Source organism: Trachypithecus francoisi, unplaced genomic scaffold (assembly GCF_009764315.1).
Source record: "Trachypithecus francoisi isolate TF-2019V2 unplaced genomic scaffold, Tfra_2.0 Lachesis_group12, whole genome shotgun sequence".
NCBI lineage: Eukaryota > Metazoa > Chordata > Mammalia > Primates > Cercopithecidae > Trachypithecus > Trachypithecus francoisi.
In genome coordinates, this window is record NW_022681457.1 from 96,039,695 (window position 1) to 96,059,040 (window position 19,346).

The 19,346-nt window shown below is 44.2% G+C and overlaps 1 protein-coding gene and 1 non-coding gene across 5 annotated transcripts in view; both read right to left on the minus strand.

The window, feature by feature from the left end:
• Positions 1–19,346, minus strand: part of GMEB1 (glucocorticoid modulatory element binding protein 1) — a 47,876-nt gene that overhangs the window by 12,174 nt on the left and 16,356 nt on the right. The window contains exons 2-8 of one of the 4 annotated variants that reach the window (XM_033227481.1): positions 19,095–19,252; positions 13,509–13,591; positions 11,981–12,105; positions 10,368–10,471; positions 4,725–4,882; positions 1,582–1,713; positions 115–252 (exon numbers count right to left, since the gene is read on the minus strand). In XM_033227481.1, coding sequence (XP_033083372.1) covers positions 115–252; positions 1,582–1,713; positions 4,725–4,882; positions 10,368–10,471; positions 11,981–12,105; positions 13,509–13,591; positions 19,095–19,222 — 868 coding nt within the window. In that variant the 5' untranslated portion in view covers positions 19,223–19,252. Of the gene's footprint in view, positions 1–114; positions 253–1,581; positions 1,714–4,724; positions 4,883–10,367; positions 10,472–11,980; positions 12,106–13,508; positions 13,622–19,094; positions 19,253–19,346 lie in introns of all 4 variants that reach the window. The other 3 variants (XM_033227480.1, XM_033227482.1, XM_033227478.1) reach the window with 3 other exon arrangements.
• Positions 13,904–14,033, minus strand: LOC117094071. Its single transcript, XR_004441398.1, has one exon.

A 19,346-nucleotide genomic window follows, 5' to 3' on the forward strand; every position in this document is an offset into this window, starting at 1 on the left:
GTAAAATTAAGATAATAATACCTATACATCAGGGTTTTTGCAAGGCTTACAGGACCTGCCTACAGAGGTGAGTATTCAATAAATGACTGCTACTGTTAGGATTAGTGCACTTACCTGTGACCTGGAAGGGAGCCTGGATGAGCCGCTGCTGAACTCCCCGGAGTAGCTCCTCTATTTCCTTCTGTATATTGCAGACAACTTCTTCCATCAGCCCTACATCAGCTATTCCTTTCCAGAACATCAAAGTGTCCTCTGGCACAAGAAGGATAAGACAGGGTAAAAAAGAGACACTACACAGATACTTAGGCAAATCTCTACAATGTTATATTCAAAATTATTTTAACTCAAAAGAATTTCTTATTGGGCCATTCCTGAAAAAAAGGGATAGGCTTTGGAATACTAGATGCTTCCCTGAGTGGGCACCCAATTATTTGGCCCCTTCAGTAGCATAGGTGCTTGGGATAATTGCCTCAATTTGTCATTCTCTGAATTTGTCATAGTTCTCACTACAAAGAATAGTCATTTTCTTCCAATAAAGATATTAAATTAAACATTAAACAAACATATTTAATATTAAATATTTAGTTTTAATTTAAAAATGAGATATTAGATATTTAATATCATAAAAGTTAAATAGTAAAGATATTAAATTAAATATTAATTAAGATATACTCTCCCTAGTCCTATACTTAGGAAAACAAAACAAAACATTTGGATAGACGGGGCTATAAGCTCTCTGAGGGTGGTGGCTATGTCTTTTCTTTTCTTTTTTCTTTTTCTTTTTCTTTTTTTTTTCTAAGATGCAGTTTCATTCTTGTTGCCCAGGCTGGAGTGCAATGGCACCATATCAACTCACTGCAACCTCTGCCTCCCAGGTTCAAGCAATTCTCCTGCCTCAGCCTCCCAAGTAGCTGTGATTACATGCATGTACCACCACAACCGGCTAATTTTGTATTTTTAGTAGAGACAGGGTTTCTCCATGTTGGTCAGGCTGGTCTTGAACTCCCGATCTCAGGTGATCCACCCGCCTTGGCCTCCCAAAGTGCTAGGATTACAGGCGTGAGCCACGTGCCCGGCCTGTCTTTTCATCTATGCACCTAGCACCTAACAACAGTGCCAACTAAAAATGAATTAATAAATGGAGGGTGATATGAAGCCTCTCCTGGTCCCTTCTAAGTGAATAATCATTAATCACCATGCTCTATAACACTTGGCATCTATTTTTTCCTGCTAACATCTCAAAACTTAGTTTATCTAAGAAATGTGCCAAGGTTGGAGGCAGTTTGATCGGATGAAAAGCATACACTACATAGTCAAACACCTAAATTCAGCTCTGACACTTGTTTGTGACCGGTCTTAGGCAAGTTGCTGAACCTTTCTGAATTCTGATTTCTTTGTGTGTAAAATGTGGCTCTGCAGGGTTACTGCATGGATTAAAGTAGGATGTTTGTAGCTATAGTTAGTATTTACATGCATGAGAAAATCCAGCGAAAGTAATTAAGAGGTTTTCCGTGTCCATAATAATAATGGTGATAAGGGTCACAAGACTCTGCAAGATATCTGAGCCCTAGAGAAGAATACCTGAAATTTCCTCTGAGTCTTTCTTTACACCCTCCTCCGTGGCCATGGTGACAGCAGCGGTGAGAGCTGAGTTCCATTCCAGCCCTGCCTCTTCCATACTCTCTTCTGAGATGGCAATCTGTGTGATGCTACCTAAAAGCAGTCCAGTAGAGGTGAGAATGGTGAATGTAATGAAAAAATTATAGCCATCCTATATCTCATAGTCAATAGCTACAAAGACCTTGTTATTTTAACATTCTAGCCTCTTGGCTGCAGGTCCCTATTTTAAAAACTAGACTGTTAGGTAAGCCAGGATGAATACTGGATTTTCTAAAGAAAACCTGCCTTGCAAAGGAAAATGCTTTCTTACTTTGAATAGAAAGTGAAAGATAACTTACAAAATCACAAAAGAGCAATGTGTTTCCTGGGTGGATATGTTTTTGAAAGAGATTGAAGATAGGCATTACTACTAGGCTGCCTGCCCCAGACTTATTGAGGGTGAAGAAAGCTTGAAATAATTTAAGAGAAAGGTATAGTGCTTTGCCAAGAGCTCTACTACAAGCAAGTTTGATACTAAGCATCTAACTTATTTATTAGCCTATAAAGACAAAGTAAAAGAAATGGAGACCATAAAAATCAGATAAGAGATTCATGTATAGCAGATTTACAGAGGGGAAAAAATACCCTTTGCTATGACTTGTATAGTAAGATTTTGACTGGGCATGGTAGCTCATGCCTGTAATCCTACCACTTTGGGAGGCTAAGGTGGGCAGATCGCTTGAGCCCAGGAGTTTGAGACCAGCCTGGGCAACATGGCGAAACCCAGTTTCTACAAAAATCAGCTGGGTGTGGTGGTGCACATCCGTAGTTACAGTTACTCAGGAGGCTGAGGCGGGAGGATCACCTGGGCCCAGGGGCTTAAGGCAGCAGTAAACCGTGATTGTGCCACTGTACTCCAGCCTGGGTGACAGAGTAAGACCCTGTCTCAAAAAAAAAAAAGAAAGCTTTTAGCCAGGTGCGGTGGCTCATGCTTGTAATCCCAGCACTTTGGGAAGCCGAAGCAGATGGATCATGAGGTCAGGAGAACGAGACCACTCTGGCTAACGCGGTGAAACCCTATCTCTACTAAAAATACAAAAAATTAGCCGGGCGTGGTGGCAGGCGCCTGTAGTCCCAGCTACTCAGGAGGCTGAGGCAGGAGAATGGCGTGAACCTGGGAGGCGGAGCTTGCAGTGAGCCGAAATTGTCCCACTGCACTCCAGCCTGGGCAACAAAGCGAGACCATCTCAAAAAAAAAAAAAAAAAAAGAAAGAAAGAAAGCTTTTAAACAAAGAGAATTGAGAAAAAACAAACTGGGCCGGGCGCGGTGGCTCAAGCCTGTAATCCCAGCACTTTGGGAGGCCGAGACGGGCGGATCACGAGGTCAGGAGATCGAGACCATCCTGGCTAACACGGTGAAACCCCGTCTCTACTAAAAATACAAAAACTAGCCGGGCGAGGTGGCGGGCGCCTGTAGTCCCAGCTACTCGGGAGGCTGAGGCAGGAGAATGGCATAAACCCAGGAGACGGAGCTTGCAGTGAGCTGAGATCCGGCCACTGCACTCCAGTCCGGGTGACAGAGCGAGACTCCGCCTCAAAAAAAAAAAAAAAAAAAAGAGAAAAGCAAACTGATCCACAAAGCAATATAGGTAAGTATGGACTCTACACACTGGAGGATATCAATAATCAGGCAAAAGATAATCAAGTAAAGGACTTTTGGCCAAATAAAAAGGAAGTACAGTTGTCCCTCAGTATACATGAGGGATTGATTCCTGGACCACCTGCATATATAACCAAATCTGCACATGTTCAAGTCCTAAAGTCAGCCCCGTGGAATCCACATACACAAAAAGTAAAAGTCAGCACTTCTTAGACCCGGGTTTTGCATTCTGCAAATACTATATTTTCAATCCATGTTTGGCTGGAAAAAAAAAAAAAAAGCTGCATAAAAGTGGACCCCTGCTGATCAAAGCCATATTGTTCAATGGCCAACTGTAAATAACATTTCACAGTATTTTTCACTTTTCAAGTGAAAAGTCAAGTGTTCAAATATTCAAACTGCCAGATATTTTATACTTTCCTGAAAGGGATTTAGGTTTCAAGAGATTTGGCTTCTACTCACTCACTGGTTACACATAGCATATTAGAACTGACCAAAAGATCTTTTTTTTTTTTTTTTGAGACGGAGTGTCGCTTTGTCACCCAGGCTGGAGTGCAGAGGCATGATCTTGGCTCATGGTAACCTCCACCTCTCAGGTCCAAGTGATTCTCCTGCCTCAATCTCCTGAGTAGCTGGGATTACAGGCATGTGCCACCATGCCCAGCTAATTTTTTTTTTTTTTTGAGACGGAGTCTCGCTCTGTCACCCAGGCTGGAGTGCAGTGGTGTGATTTCGGCTCACTGCAAGCTCCACCTCCTGGGTTCACGCCATTCTCCATTTTTCAAAACAGCCTAATTGAACCTTAATATGCAAAGTGGCACCAAAGTGAAACTGTTATATAATTATAACTACTGAACTACCTTTCCAACGCTTACAATGCATTGTAAGGAAAAAACAAAGGAGGAGGTCTGGCCAATAGGAATCATTTGGAAGAAAACAAAGCATGTTTCCAAAGCATGGAATCCCATCCAAGATTAGCATACTTTACAAGGCACATCAATGCTCATGAGAATTGAAATTAAGATTATACAAAAGGCCAGACGTGGTGGCTCATGCCTGTATTCCCAGCACTTTGGAAGGCCGAGGCGGTTGGATCACCTGAGGTTGGGAGTTCAAGACCATATAACAAACATGGGGAAACCCTGTTTTGTACTAAAACTACAAAATTTGCCGGGCGTGGTGGTGCATGCCTGTAATCCCAGCTACTCGAGAGGCTGAGGCAGGAGAATCACTTGAACCCAGGAGGCAGAGGTTGCGGTGAGCTGAGATCACGCCATTGCACTCCAGTCTGGGCAACGAGAGCAAAACTCCATCTCAAAAAGAAAAGAAAAGAAAAAAAAAAAAAAAAAAAAATATATATATATATATATATATATATATACACACACACACACACAGGGAGAAATAAGGGGGAAAGTTCTGCTGAAAAACACAGCGGATTTTCAGGTGGTTTCCTACCCCCTACCATCAGCCGAAGTGGGTGTCTGCACCACACTTGTCTGCTGTCCTGGCACTGGAGCTCTTGCACTGCTGATCAGAAGATCAAATTTGGTGCTTCTGCAGGTATTGGAGCAAACTTTGTCATGTTGGTAAAAATCAATCTGTCCGGAGTCCATCATTTTCCTGTGCAAAGGGAGACAAGAAGTACCAGTTCAGCCCATACTTCATATAGTGGGAACTAGGCCTCAGGGAAAAATAGGGACAACATTGCTGAGTCTACTGTGTAGATTAGGGAAACCTAATAGTGTTAGAAGTCATTAGGTTGCAAAAATTCTAATTTGGGCTTTAAATTTTCACTGGTCCTGCACACATTTACCAGTATTCTTTCTCCCTCTGTAGTTTATTCATTATGAGTACTCCAGCAAGATCTGGTGCCAGTTTCACAGACATAAAGTTTCAGTCTTTTAAAAAACTCTCCTAGGCCGGGCGCGGTGGCTCAAGCCTGTAATCCCAGCACTTTGGGAGGCCGAGACGGGCGGATCACGAGGTCAGGAGATCGAGACCATCCTGGCTAACACGGTGAAACCCCGTCTCTACTAAAAGCTACAAAAAACTAGCCGGGCGAGGTGGCGGGCGCCTGTAGTCCCAGCTACCCGGGAGGCTGAGACAGGAGAATGGCGTGAACCCGGGAGGCGGAGCTTGCAGTGAGCTGAGATCCGGCCACAGCACTCCAGCCTGGGTTACAGAGCGAGACTCCGTCTCAAAAAAAAAAAAAAAAAAAACTCTCCTAGGCATGTAGAAAAAAGTTGACTATACTAAACCCACTCTGGAAAATGTCCTTATAATTGGATCCACAAAACGTTATGAGCAAAACCATGGGGTATTTTAATTATAGTAAATTCTATGTTATAATGTCACTTGGCTTTCACTAAATATTTTTTAGTATTCTCTTTTTCACATTTGGGAAGAATTGGCATGTGCTTGTCTTTCTGGGTAAATAAAACCCACCAAGAACAACAAAACTCAAAGTTAAAGGTATTCCTCAGCCAGGCGCAGTGGCTCACACCTGTAATCCCACCACTTTGGGAGGCCAAGGCAGGAGGATCACTTGAACTCAGGAGTTTGAGACCAGCATGGGCAACATGGTAAAACCTCATTTCTATAAAAAATACAAAAATCGGTCATGTGCAGTAGCTTATGACTGTAATCTCAGCACTTTGGGAGGCCGAGGCAGGTGGATCACGAGGTCAGGAGATCAAGACCATCCTGGCTAACACGGTGAAACCCCTCCTCTACTAAAAATACAAAAAAAAAATTAGCCGTGGGCATGGTGGCGAGCGCCTGTAGTTCCAGCTACTCAGGAGGCTGAGGCAGGAGAATGGCGTGAAACCCAGGAGGCGGAGCTTGCAGTGAGCCGAGATCATGCCACTGCACTCCAGCCTAGGTGACACGGCGAGACTCCATCTCAAAAAAAAAAACAAAAATCAGCCAGGCATGGTGGCTCATGCCTGTAGTCCCAGCTAATTGGTAGGCTGAGGCTGAAGAGTCGCTTGAGCCTGGGAAGCTGAGGTTGCAGTAAGCCGAGACTATGCCACTGCACTCCAGCCTGGGTGACAGTTAGACCCTGTCTCAAAAATAAATAAATAAATAAACAAACAAACAATAAAAATAAAAATAAAGGTATTCCTTCCCAATTTCATTGGATTACTAATTTCTGCATACAAATCATCTGAAATTTTTTTTTAAAATGATGTTTCGTTGGAAGTACAGGAGTAAAATAATTTTAAAAAAATTTTTTTTTTCTTTTTTTGAGATGGAGTATTGTTCTGTCACTCAGGCTGGAGTGCAGTGGCCGGATCTCAGCTCACTGCAAGCTCCGCCTCCCAGGTTTACGCCATTCTCCTGCCTCAGCCTCCCGAGCAGCTGTGACTACAGGCGCCCGCCACCTCGCCCGGCTAGTTTTTTGTATTTTTTAGTAGAGACGGGGTTTCACCGTGTTAGCCAGGATGGTCTCGATCTCCTGACCTCGTGATCCGCCCATCTCGGCCTCCCAAAGTGCTGGGATTACAGGCTTAAGCCACCGCGCCTGGCCAAAATTTTTTACATAAAAACAAAAAGAACACAAATAATGTTTGTGTGTCTCTGACTAAAAAAAACGATGTGGGCTGGGCACAGTGGCTCACGCCTATAATCCCAGCACTTTGGGAGGCCAAGGCAGGTGGATCACCTAAGGTTGGGAGTTCAAGACCAGCCTGACCAACATGGAGAAACCCCATCTCTACTAAAAATACAAAATAAGCTGGGCATGGTGACACATGCCTATAATCCGAGCTACTTGGGAGGTTGAGGCAGGAGAATCGCTTGAACCCAGGAGGTAGAGTTTGTAGTGAGCTGAGATCACACCACTGCATTCCAGCCTGGGCAACAAAAGCGGGGCACGGTGGCTCACACCTGTAATCCTAGCACTTTGGGAGGTGAGGTAGGCAGAGCATTTGAGGTCAGGAGTTCGAGACCAGCCTGGCCAACATGGTGAAACCTCGTCTCTACTAAAAATACAAAAGAATTAACTGGGTGTGGTGGTGCGTACCTATAATCCCAGCTACTCAGGAGGCTGAGGCATGAGAATCACTTGAACCCAGGAGGTGGAGATTGCAGTGAGCCGAGATCATGCCACTACACTCCAGCCCGGGCCACACAGCAAAACTATGTCTCAAAAAAAAAAAAAAATCCCAAAAAAAACCCCAAAGGCCGGATACAGTGTCTCACACCTGTAATCCCTATACTTTGGGAGGCTGAGTCAGGCAGATCACGAGGTTAGGAATTCAAGACCAGCCTGACCAATATGGTAAAACCCCGTCTCTACCAAAAATACAAAAATTAGCCGGGCAAGGTGGTGTGCTCCTGTAATCTTAGCTACACGGGAAGCTGAGGCAGGAGAATCACTTGAACCTGGGAGACGGAGGTTGCAGTGAGCCAAGATTGTGCCACTGCAGCCTGGGGGACAGAGCGAGATCCCGACTCAGAAAAAAAAAGGTTGGGTGCGGTGGCTCACGCCTGTAATCTCAGCATTTTGGGGGGTCAAGGTGGGTGGATCATGAGGTCAGGAGATCGAGACCATCGTGGCTAACATGGTGAAACTCCGTCTCTACTTTTTAAAAATACAAAAAATTAGCCAGGCGTGGTGGTGGGCACCTGTAGTCCCAGCTACTCGGGAGGCTGGGGCAAGAGAATGGCATGAACCCGGGAGACAGAGCTTGCAGTGAGTCGAGATCACTCCACTGGACTCCAGCCTGGGTGACAGAGCGAGACTCCAAAAAAACAAAAAAAACCTATGTGAAGAAAATATTTAGCATTTTCAGCTGGCCACAGTGGCTCACATCTGTAGTCCAAGCTACTCTGTAGGACTGCTAGAGCTGAGGAGTTTGAGGCTGATCATGCCAATGCACTCCAGCCTTAGTGACAGAATATGACCCTTTTTTTTTTTTTTCAATTGCTCTTTTTAAAAAATCTTTGGGAGGCCAGGCACGGTGGCTCAAGCCTGTAATCCCAGCACTTTGGGAGGCCGAGATGGGCAGATCACGAGGTCAGGAGATCGAGACCATCCTGGCTAACACGGTGAAACCCCGTCTCTACTAAAAAAAAAAATACAAAAAACTAGCCGGGCGAGGTGGCGGGCACCTGTAGTCCCAGCTACTCCGGAGGCTGAGGCAGGAGAATGGCGTGAACCTGGGAGGCGGAGCTTGCAGTGAGCTGAGATCCGGCCACTGCACTCCAGCCTGGGTGACAGAGCGAGACTCCGTCTCAAAAAATAAATAAATAAAATAAATAAAAAAATAAAAAATCTTTGGGCTGGGCGCAGTGGCTCATGCCTATAATCCCAGCACTTTGAGAGGCCAAGGTGGGCGGATCACCTGAGGTCAGGAGTTCGAGATCAGCCTGGACAATACGGTGAAACCCCATCTCTACTAAAAGTACAAAATTAGCCAGGCATGGTGACACATGCCTGTAATCCCACCTACTCGGGAGGCTGAGGCAGGAGAATCGCTTGAACCTGGGAGGCGGAGGATGTGATGAGCCGAGATTGCGCCATTGCACTCCAGCCTGGGCAACAAGAGTAAGTCTCCGTCTCACCAAAAAAAACAAACAACAACAACAACAACAACAACTAAAATCTTAGGCCAGGCAAGGTGGCTGACGCCTGTAATCTCAGCACTTTGGGAGGCCAAGGTGGGTGGATCACGAGGTCAGGAGATCAAGACCAGCCTAACACGATGAAACCCCATCTCTACTAAAAAAAATACAAAAATTAGCTGGGCATGGTGGCACACGCCTGTAGTCCCAGCTACTCGGGAGGCTGAGGCAGGAGAATCACTTGAACCCAGGAGATGGAGGCTGCAGTGAGCCGAGACTGCACCACTGCACTCTAGCCTGGCAATAGAGCGAGACTCCATCTCTTTTTTTTTTTTTTTTTTTTTTGAGACTTTTTTTTTTTTTTTTTTGAGACGGAGTCTCGCTGTGTAGCCCAGGCTGGAGTGCAGTGGCCGGATCTCAGCTCACTGCAAGCTCCGCCTCCCGGGTTTACGCCATTCTCTCGCCTCAGCCTCCCGAGTAGCTGGGACTACAGGCGCCCGCCATCTCGCCCGGCTAATTTTTTGTATTTTTTTAGTAGTGACGGGGTTTCACCGTGTTAGCCAGGATGGTCTCGATCTCCTGACCTCGTGATCCGCCCGTCTCGGCCTCCCAAAGTGCTGGGATTACAGGCTTGAGCCACCGCGCCCGGCCGAGACTCCATCTCAAAAAAAAAACAAAAAAAATCCTACAATACACAGACAATGTCAACATTTTAGCATATTTTCTTCTACTAAATTTTACTTACATATATGTATGTCTTAACACAGCCAAAATCAATTTAATAAATTTTATATTTTTCTTCCTTCAAATTATGTCATAAGCATTTTTCATGTAAAATCTCTTCAGAAATATTTTATTGACTGCAAAATATTCATAATATATACTCATATATATTTAGACAAGTCATAATTGACTTTAGAAGTCTTTGACTATATATTAAAGCAGACTATAAGTTTCACATTAATAAATAATGTTGTAATAAACATCTTTATGCTTGAATCTCTACAAGCATTATGGATTTTTCTTGAGATTCCTTAAAAATAATTATTTTTATTTTTTAATTTTTTATTTATTTTTAAAAATTTTATTTTTCCCCCCATTAAAAAGAATTAAATGGCCAGGCACAGTGGCTCATGCCTGTAATCCCAGCACTTTGGGAGGCTAAGGTGGGTGGATTATGAGGTCAGGAGTTCAAGACCAGCCTGGCCAAGATGGTGAAATCCTGTCTCTACTAAAAACTACAATTGCTTGAACCCAGGAGGTGGAGGTTGCAGTGAGCCGAGGTCACGCCACTGCACTCCAGCCTGGGTGACAGAGCAAGACTGTCTCAAAAACAAACAAACAAACAAACAAAAAATCTTTCTTGTCTCCCAGGATTTTTAAGAATAAGTTGATTTAAGTCAAATAATGCATATATTGCTCAAGCCAATTTCTCAGAAAGAATAAAAATGTCAACCTAAAGAGAAAAGCCCAGATTCTAGCATGATTACGTGCCCCAAAGTTTGTTGAAAGGTATGTGCTTAACATTAGAGCTTACCTGAGCATGATCCCACCCAGACGAATAGCTCTCTTCCAGTCCTTCAGAGTGGACTTGCCAGCCAGATGAACAAAGTGCTTGGGGCTGATCAACTGATCATTGAACTAAAAGTAAAAAGAAAAGTCCAAAATAGTCTAATGTCAACTTAGGCAGGCCAAGAGGGGAAATAATGAAATGATAACTCTACATCATTTGCATAAAAAATACCCAGATGACATCCTAAGCCTTGATTATCCAAACTCCTGCACTATTGTGTTAGAGAAGACGATGCTTCTCGGAGCACAGTCTCCATTCCTGGTACAAAGCCACAGAATATATGAAGAGATAAGAGATAAATATATTAATAAATCTCTAAAATCCATTTATGCCTGGAATCAGGTGGTTGGGTCTAGTGTGGCAAACAAAGGCTGTTCAAATAAACTGAAATAATCTATCAGCCCTAATGAAGACAGAATAAGCAATTCTATTTTTATCAATTTTGTTTTTGGCTAGTCAATCCAATAATTTTTTTTTTTTTTTCTTTTGAGACAGAGCATCACTCTGTCACCCAGACTGGAGTACAACAGCGCAATCTCAGCTCACTGCAACTCTGCCCCCAGGTTCAAGTGATTCTGCTGCCTCAGCCTCCGCAGTAGCTGGGATTATATGCGCCCAACACTACGCTTGGCTAATTTTTGTATTTTTAGTAGAGATGGGGCTTCACCATGTTGTCCAGGCTGGTCTCTACCTCCTGATCTCAGGTGATCCACCCACCTCAGCCTCCCAAAGTGCTGGGATTACAGGCATAAGCCACCTCACCTAGCCAGTGTATATATATATTTTTTTGAGACAGTCTCGCTCTGTCGCCCAGGCTGGAGTGCAGTGGTGCCATCTCAGCTCATTGCAAGCTCCGCCTCCTGGGTTCACGCCATTCTCCTGCCTCAGCCTCCCGAGTAGCTGGGACTAGAGGCGCCTGCCACCATGCCCAGCTAATTTTTTGTATTTTTAGTAGAGACGGGGTTTCACCGTGTTAGCCAGGATGATCTTGATCTCCTGACCTCGTGATCCGCCCGCCTTGGCCTCCCAAAGTGCTGAGATTACAGGCGTGAGCCACCGCACCCAGCCGCCAATATATTTTTTGAAGATGTAAGGTTTTCCAGCCCAGGCAACATAGCAAAACCTTCCATCTCTACAAAAAATTAGCCAGGCACAGTGGCGCACACCTGTGGTCCCAACTACACAGGAGGCTGAGGTGGGAGAATCACCTGAACCCAGGAGGTGGAGGCTGCAGTGAGCCAAGATCATGTCATTGCACTCTAGCCTGGGCAACAGAGAAAGTCACTGTCTGAAAAAAAAAAGAGAGCCAATGTCTCACCATGTTGCCCAGGCTGGTCTCGAACTCCTAAGCTCAAGTGATCTTCCCACCTTGGTCTCCCAAAGTGTTAGAACTACAGGTATGAGCCACCACATCCAACCCAAAGTTCTTATTTTTTCTATTGTGACACATTAGAACAAGAGCCACCAAAAAAAAAAAAAAAACCTGATATAGTGGAAGAGAAAAAGGATGCATGGAACTCACACCCTTTGAAAACAAGGAGTCCCAAAATTGGCTTCAGCATGGAGAAGACAATTACCTTGACACACTTCACGTTTATTCCCGGACACACAAACTTCTTCCAGAGGAGGATGGCTTTGCTCTCCCCACAAGTTATAGGGTAAGCAATTTCCATATCCTCATTTGCTTCTATAGTGCCTGTATCTGAAAACAGAAAAAAAATCAGTTATTTATCAAACAACTCTTCCCCAAAGCTGAAATTCAAAATCTCTAGTCTCCTGGTTCCTCTGAGGGACTAAAACTTCACTCTTGCTGGTATCGTTTAGGGATCCTCTGGAAGAAGTCTGGCCTAACAGCTATCTCTTCCCAAGCTCCCACAGTGTGCCAGACACCATACTGTATATTTTACACACGTAATCTTGTTCTTACAACAATCCTGTGAGGCAGTGATTATTTCCTAGGTGTTTTTTTCTTTTTGCCTTTTTTGAGATGGAGTCTCACGCTATCACCCAGGCTGGAGTGCAGTGGCATGATCTCGGCTCACTGCAACCTATGCCTCCCGGGTTCAAGCAATTCTCCTGCCTCAGCCTTCCAAGTAGCTGGGATTATAGCCATATACCACACACCACCACGCCTGGCTAATTTTTATATTTTTAGTAGAGATGGGGTTTCACCATCTTGGCCAGGCTGGTCTTGAACCCCTGACCTCAAGTGATCCACTTGCCTTGGCCTCCCAAAGTGCTGGGATTACAGGCCTGAGTCACCTCGCCCGGTGTAGGTGGTGTTTTTGTTGTTGTTGTTGTTGTTTTGGAGATGAAGTCTCACTCTTGTTGCCCAGGCTGGAGTGCAGTGGCACGATCTCAGCTCACTGCAACCTATGCCTCCTGGATTCAAGCGATTCTCCTGCCTCAGACTCCTGAGTAACTGGGATTATAGGCGCCTGCCACCATGCCAGGCTAATTTTTATACTTTTAGTAGAGATGGGGTTTCACCATGTTGGCCAGGCTGGTCTCGAACTCCTGACCTCAGGTGATCCTCCCGCCTTGGCCTCCCAAAGTGTTGGGATTACGAGCATGAGCCACTGTGCTTGATCAGGTTTTTTTAAAATTAATTAATTAATTAATTGTTTCCTAGGTGTTAAATATAAGTATATGGGCCTCAAAAAGGTTAACTGACTTTCCCAAGGACACACTTAGAGGTGAGAAATTGGGATTTAAACTCAGATTTGTTAAATTTCAAAGTTTCTTTCCAGTTTCTTTCCACTGACTGCCTTCTAAACAATACCTTATCAGTCATCAACAACTTCTTTAATGACAGGTATCAACTTTGAGGCTCCAATTTCTATGTGGGATTTTTATAGATAAAAAGTCTTTTCAGTTACCCTTCCAAACTGACGTTAACCAACCAACTGATGACCCTAGCATCTTAGTCAGTGGTGTCTCAAGATGTACCACCATCAAAATCGAGGGCTGTAGTATTGGTAGGGCACACAGGGATGGGAGAAAAACATAAGGCACAGATGGCAAGAAAACTCAACCAAGGAAGCTAAGGTCAAAGGCATTAGAATGACAAAAAACAAAAACAAACAAACAAAAAAAAAACCTTACCAATCCCTTCTTCAATTTTGTGTATCGTGTGAGTTTCTACTGCTACAACTGCCGTGTTGTTCTCCGATCCAGCTTCATAAATCCTGTTGTAAAAGTGTCCATCGATAAACAAACTACATAAATCATGAAAAAATTAATATTCACAGCATGGGGTTAAGAAATTTGTTTCAATCTATCTCAAAATAAATAAAATAAATATACTTTATAACTCTGACTAGTTTCCCATTATATTTAAACTCCAAACTTCCCAGGACTGCTTAGCAGCTTCTACCATGGAAATGAATCGACAAGTCTCCTCACCTCAAAGGAAAGTAATTCTTGCTACTTATTTATTTATACCACCACTTGCTACTACCGTATTACACCAGACTTTTCCCTTCATAACTTTATTTTTTAAATGTCAGCAGTGGAATGATCCATGCTTTTTACTTGCAAAGGGTGAACAGAAAGCTACCATGTTTCTCTAGGACATTTACAAACAGTTACCTTCACCTTGAGAAGAAACTGAATAAAAATAAATGTCCAGTTCTTTCATAACTTTTTTTTGTTTTGTTTTTGAGACAGAGTCTCACTCTCTCTCCCAGGCTGGAGTGCAGTGGTGCGATCTCGGCTCACTGTAAGCTCTGCATCCCAGGTTAGCACCATTCTCCTGCCTCAGCCTCCTGAGAAGCTGGGACTACAGGCGCCCACCACCATGCCCAGCTAATTTTTTTTGTATTTTTAGTAGAGACGGAGTTTCACCGTGTTAGCAGGATGGTCTCGATCTCCTGACCTCGTGATACACCCGCCTCGGCCTCCCAAAGTGCTGGGATTACAGGCATGAGTCACCGCGCCCGGCTCCCTTCGTAACTTTAAATGGGCCGGGCATGGTGGCTGCCTGTAATCCCAGCACTTTGGGAGGAAGAGGCAGACAGATCACCTGAGGTCAGGAGTTCGAGACCAGCCTGGCCAACGTGGTGAAACCCCCATCTCTACTAAAAATACAAAAAAATTAGACTGTGTGCGGTGGCTCATGCCTATAATAAACCTGATGTGCTAATTATTGCATCTTGTTACTTGAAAGCACTGCCTGAATATTCTCCTTTGTATCAATGACTACCTCCACAGTGACACCTCTAGTACAGATCTCCCTTCTGAATTTCACACTCAAACACAGCCAACTGCTAAATGAATAAATACATTTGTGTGTGTGTTTGTTTCTTGAGACGGAATTTTGCTCTTATTGCCTAGGCTGGAGTGCAATGGCACGATCTCGGCTCACTGCAACATCTGCCTTCCAGGTTCAAGCAATTCTTCTGCCTCAGTCTCCCGAGTAGCTGGGATTACAGGCATGCGCCACCACACCCAGCTAATTTTGTATTTTTAGTAGAGACAGGGTTTCTCCATATTAGTCAGGCTGGTCTCAAACTCCCGACCTCAGGTGATCCTGCCACCCAGCCTCCCAAAGTCCTGGGATTAGAGGCGTGAGCCACCACACTCAGCCAAATAAATACATTTGGAAGTCTCATAGGACTTTGATGAATTCATTATGTCTAAAACAACCATGAAGTTCCCTTTTCCCAACCACCCTCAAACTATTCTTCTTCCTGTACTCTCCATCCTTGTTAATAGCACCACTCAGCACACTATAGACAGAAATCTGGGAATTACACTAGATTTTCTTTTCCTCCTTCTCAGCTCCACATAGTCAGTCACCAAATCCTGCTGGATGCATCACTTTAACACTATCCATCCTCCCTCCCTGTCTCTATCTCCACTGCTACTGCCTTAATTCAGGCCTCACCATCTCTATACTAGTATCCTTGTATCTAACTAATCTTCTACATTCCCACCAGATTGATCATGTGATTCCCTCCTTAAAATCCCTCAAACACCCTCTCTCCTCATTGTTAAAATAAAGCTCCAAATCCTTTGTATGATATTTAAGCTTTTTTAAGATCTGGCCCCTGGTTTCAACTCTTTCCAAACCTCGCCTTAAAATCCAGGCCCCGGCACTGCCAAACTATTTGTGGTTCCCAAAAGTGCCATCTTCTTATACCTTCTTTCTCTTACTTCTGTCATTTCCCAGAACATTATTCTCCACTTTTTTTTGTTTTTTTTTGTTTTGTTTTGTTTTTTTGATAGGGTCTCATTCTGTTGCCCAGGCTAGAATACAGTGGTGTGATCATAGTTCACTGCAGCCTTAACCTCCCTGGCTCAAGCAATCCTCCACCTCAGCCTCTTGAGTAGCTGGGACTACAGGCATACGCCACCATATCTGGCTAATTTTTGTATTTTTTTTATAGAGACAGAGTCTTCCTATTTGGCCCAGGCTGGCCTTGAAATCCTGGACTCAAGTGAAACTCCTGCCTCTGCCTCCCAAAATGCTGGGATTACAAGCATGCGCCACTGCGCCAATCTGTCTTTTAATAAGTAGCCTCTAGGATGCTTTTCTTTCCCTCCCAATCCCTTCAGTATAACCACTTACTTCCTGCTTTATGACCCAGCAGTACTGTGGGTTTTGTCATAACACCTATCACACTTAATGTATGCTTGTTTATCTGTCTGTCTCCTACTGAGCACAGGCTAAGAGGTCCCCGAGTGCACAGATTATGGCTTATTCATTTATGCAATGTTGTATGCCCAGCATTTGTTGACTGACTGCTGACTGGAACATGGCAAAGTACCCCACAAATGGCTATTGAGGGGATGAGGATTTTGATAAACATGAGAAACCATTGCCTCAAATAAGATTGGTAAACTCATCCTAAATTGACCACTGTGTGAAAAATCTCATAAAAGAATACATTCTCATGTATGAATAATGTCTCTTTTTTTTTTTTTTTTGAGACGGAGTCTCGCTCTGTTGCCCAGGCTGGAGTGCAGTGGCGCGATCTCAGCTCACTGCAAGCTCCGCCTCCCAGGTTCCCGCCATTCTCCTGCCTCAGCCTCCCGAGGAGCTGGGACTACAGGCGCCCACCACCTCGCCCGGCTAGTTTTTTGTATTTTTTAGTAGAGACAGGGTTTCACCGTGTTAGGCAGGATGGTCTCGATCTCCTGACCTCGTGATCCACCCGTCTCGGCCTCCCAAAGTGCTGGGATTACAGGCTTGAGCCACCGCGCCCAGCCATCCTAGCTAATTTTTAAATTTTTTTCTTTTTTTTTTTTTGAGACGGAGTCTCGCTCTAGCCCGGGCTGGAGTGCAGTGGCCAGATCTCAGCTCACTGCAAGCTCCGCCTCCCGGGTTTACGCCATTCTCCTGCCTCAGCCTCTGGAGTAGCTGGCACTACAGGCGCCCGCCACCTCGCCCGGCTAGTTTTTTGTATTTTTTAGTAGAGACGGGGTTTCACCGTGTTAGCCAGGATGGTCTCGATCTCCTGACCTCGTGATCCGCCTGTCTCGGCCTCCCAAAGTGCTGGGATTACAGGCTTGAGCCACCGCGCCCGGCCATTTTTAAAATTTTTTATAGAGACAGGGTCTCGATGTGTCGCCCTTTCTGGTTTTGAACTCCTGGGCTCAAATGATCCTCCCACCTTGGCCTCCTAAAGTGCTAGGATTACAGGCATGAGCCACTGCACCCAGCCAAGTAATTTTAACAACCAGTAAACTGTACTTAAGGGTGGCAAGTAGGAGGTAGTCTATATTTTTAAAAGCAAACAAGATTTCCCTTTTTTTGTTTCTTTTTTTTGAGACAGAGTCTTACTTTGTCGTCCAAGCTGAAGTGCAATGGCACAATCTCAGCTCACTGCAACTTCCGCTTCCCGGGTTCAAGCAATTCTCCTGCCTCAGCCTCCTGAGTAGCTGGGATTACAGACGCGTGCCAACACCCAGCTAATTTTTATATTTTTTAGTACAGACAGGGTTTCACCATGTTGGTCATGCTGGTCTCGAACTCCTGACCTCGTGATTCACCCGCCTCGGCCTCCCAAAGTGCTGGGATTACAGGTGTGAGGCACTACGACTGGCCGTAAACAAGATTTTTATCAGGGAAAAACTATCTAAATTCACTCAGGATAGTGATGGATTGAGCTTAATTCTCTATATCTACTATAGCCATAGTCAAAAGTCATGAAATACATTCAAAACGTTAAGGCATCATAAGATACTGACATTCCCTATGAATCATCATTATGTTTACTAGAGCTTAAAAGGTAAGTCTACATTATTGTATTCTTTCTTTTTTGAGACAGAGTCTTGCTCTGTCACCTACTGCTGGAGTGCAGTGGCACGATCTCAGCTAAACCCCATCTCTTCTAAAAATACAAAAATTGGTCAGGCACGGTGGCAGGAGCCTATAGTCCCAGCTACTAGGGAGTCTGAGGCAGGAGAATCGCTTGAACCTGGGAGGCGAGGTTGCAGTGAGCTGAGATCCCACCAGTACACTCTAGCCTGGGCAATACAGTGAGACTCCATCTCAAAAAAAAAAAAAAAAAAAAAAACTCCTTTTTAAATCTTCTCTTTTTCCAATACCTTCATAATACATTGTATTGTAGCAGGTGCTAGACTCAGCTTGATAATTTCCCCTCCATGGGGGTTCAGAGAATTTATGGTCATTGCCTTGCCTGATGTCCTCCGACTCTAGCTACACTGTCTTTTGGTAGACACATAAGGAGCCTCTGTGAAAAGTGCAGATAAATAAGATGAGGCAACCGGGGCAACAAAGCAAGACCCCTATCTCTACAAAAAATAAAAAAGTCAACATTTGAACTCTGAAGTAAATCATGCTTTCATGGTTATGCTGAAGAATCATAACTGTGCAAGAGTGGGATTGGAACTGGAATTTTTATTTATTTAATCAAAGTTCCAGGACACATGTACAGAATATGCAGGTTTGTTACATGGATATATGTGTGCCATGGTGGTTTGCTGCACCTATTGACTCATCCTCTAGGTTCCCTCCCCTCGTGCCTTCACCCCGCAACAGGCCCCAGTGTGTGTTGTTCCCCTCCGTGTGTCCATGTGTTCTCATTGTTTAACTTCCATTTATGAGTGAGAATATGCAGTGTTTGCTTTTCTGTTCCTGTGTTGGTTTGGTGAGGATGATGGCATCCAGCTCCATCTATGTAGGCCTGGAATTTTTAAATTGAGTATGTGCCGAAATGATAATGTGCTGGGTATATTGGGTTAAATAAAATATGTTATGAAAATTAAAAAAAAAAAAAAGAACAAAAGAAAAATCAGCCAGGTGCAGTGGCATGTGCCTATATTCCCAGCTATTCAGGAGGCTAAAATGGCAAGATCTTTTGAGACCAGGAATTCGAGGTTGCAGTGAGCTATGATCGCACCACTGCCTTCCAGCCTGGGTCACAGAGTAAGACTCTGTCTCAACAAAAATAACAATAAAATAAAATGAGGGAGCCATGTAACCTACCCTCAAGGAGCTCAAGGTGGAGAAGAGAAGCAGATATAAGGAAACATGTAACTGTTGGTAATAAGTACTAAAACGACAAATACAGCATGCAATATAGTATATTATACAGATGAAAACTAAGCCAGCTCTGATTGATGTTAAATGTTCTATTGTGCTAAGCAACCAAAAAGTTGTAATTTCCCCACCCTTGAAACTTCCCAAAATACTTCAGAATACCCAAATCTCTAGCCACTTACCCTTGTTGCACAGGCTGTAACTGCAAGATCACTTGGGTTTTAGTGTCTTCAGGATTCTCCCCTTCATTTCCTTCAGTGGGTACCACAACCACATCCCCCACTGGGACACTCACTTCTGCATTAGCCATCTTTCACATGAAGTCAGATAGCTGGGACTGCTGTCGGGAATGAGAAGCACCAATAACTTAATCCAGTTTGAAAAGAGGTTAATAGGCTGGGCGTGGTGGCTCACACCAGTAATCCCAGCACTTT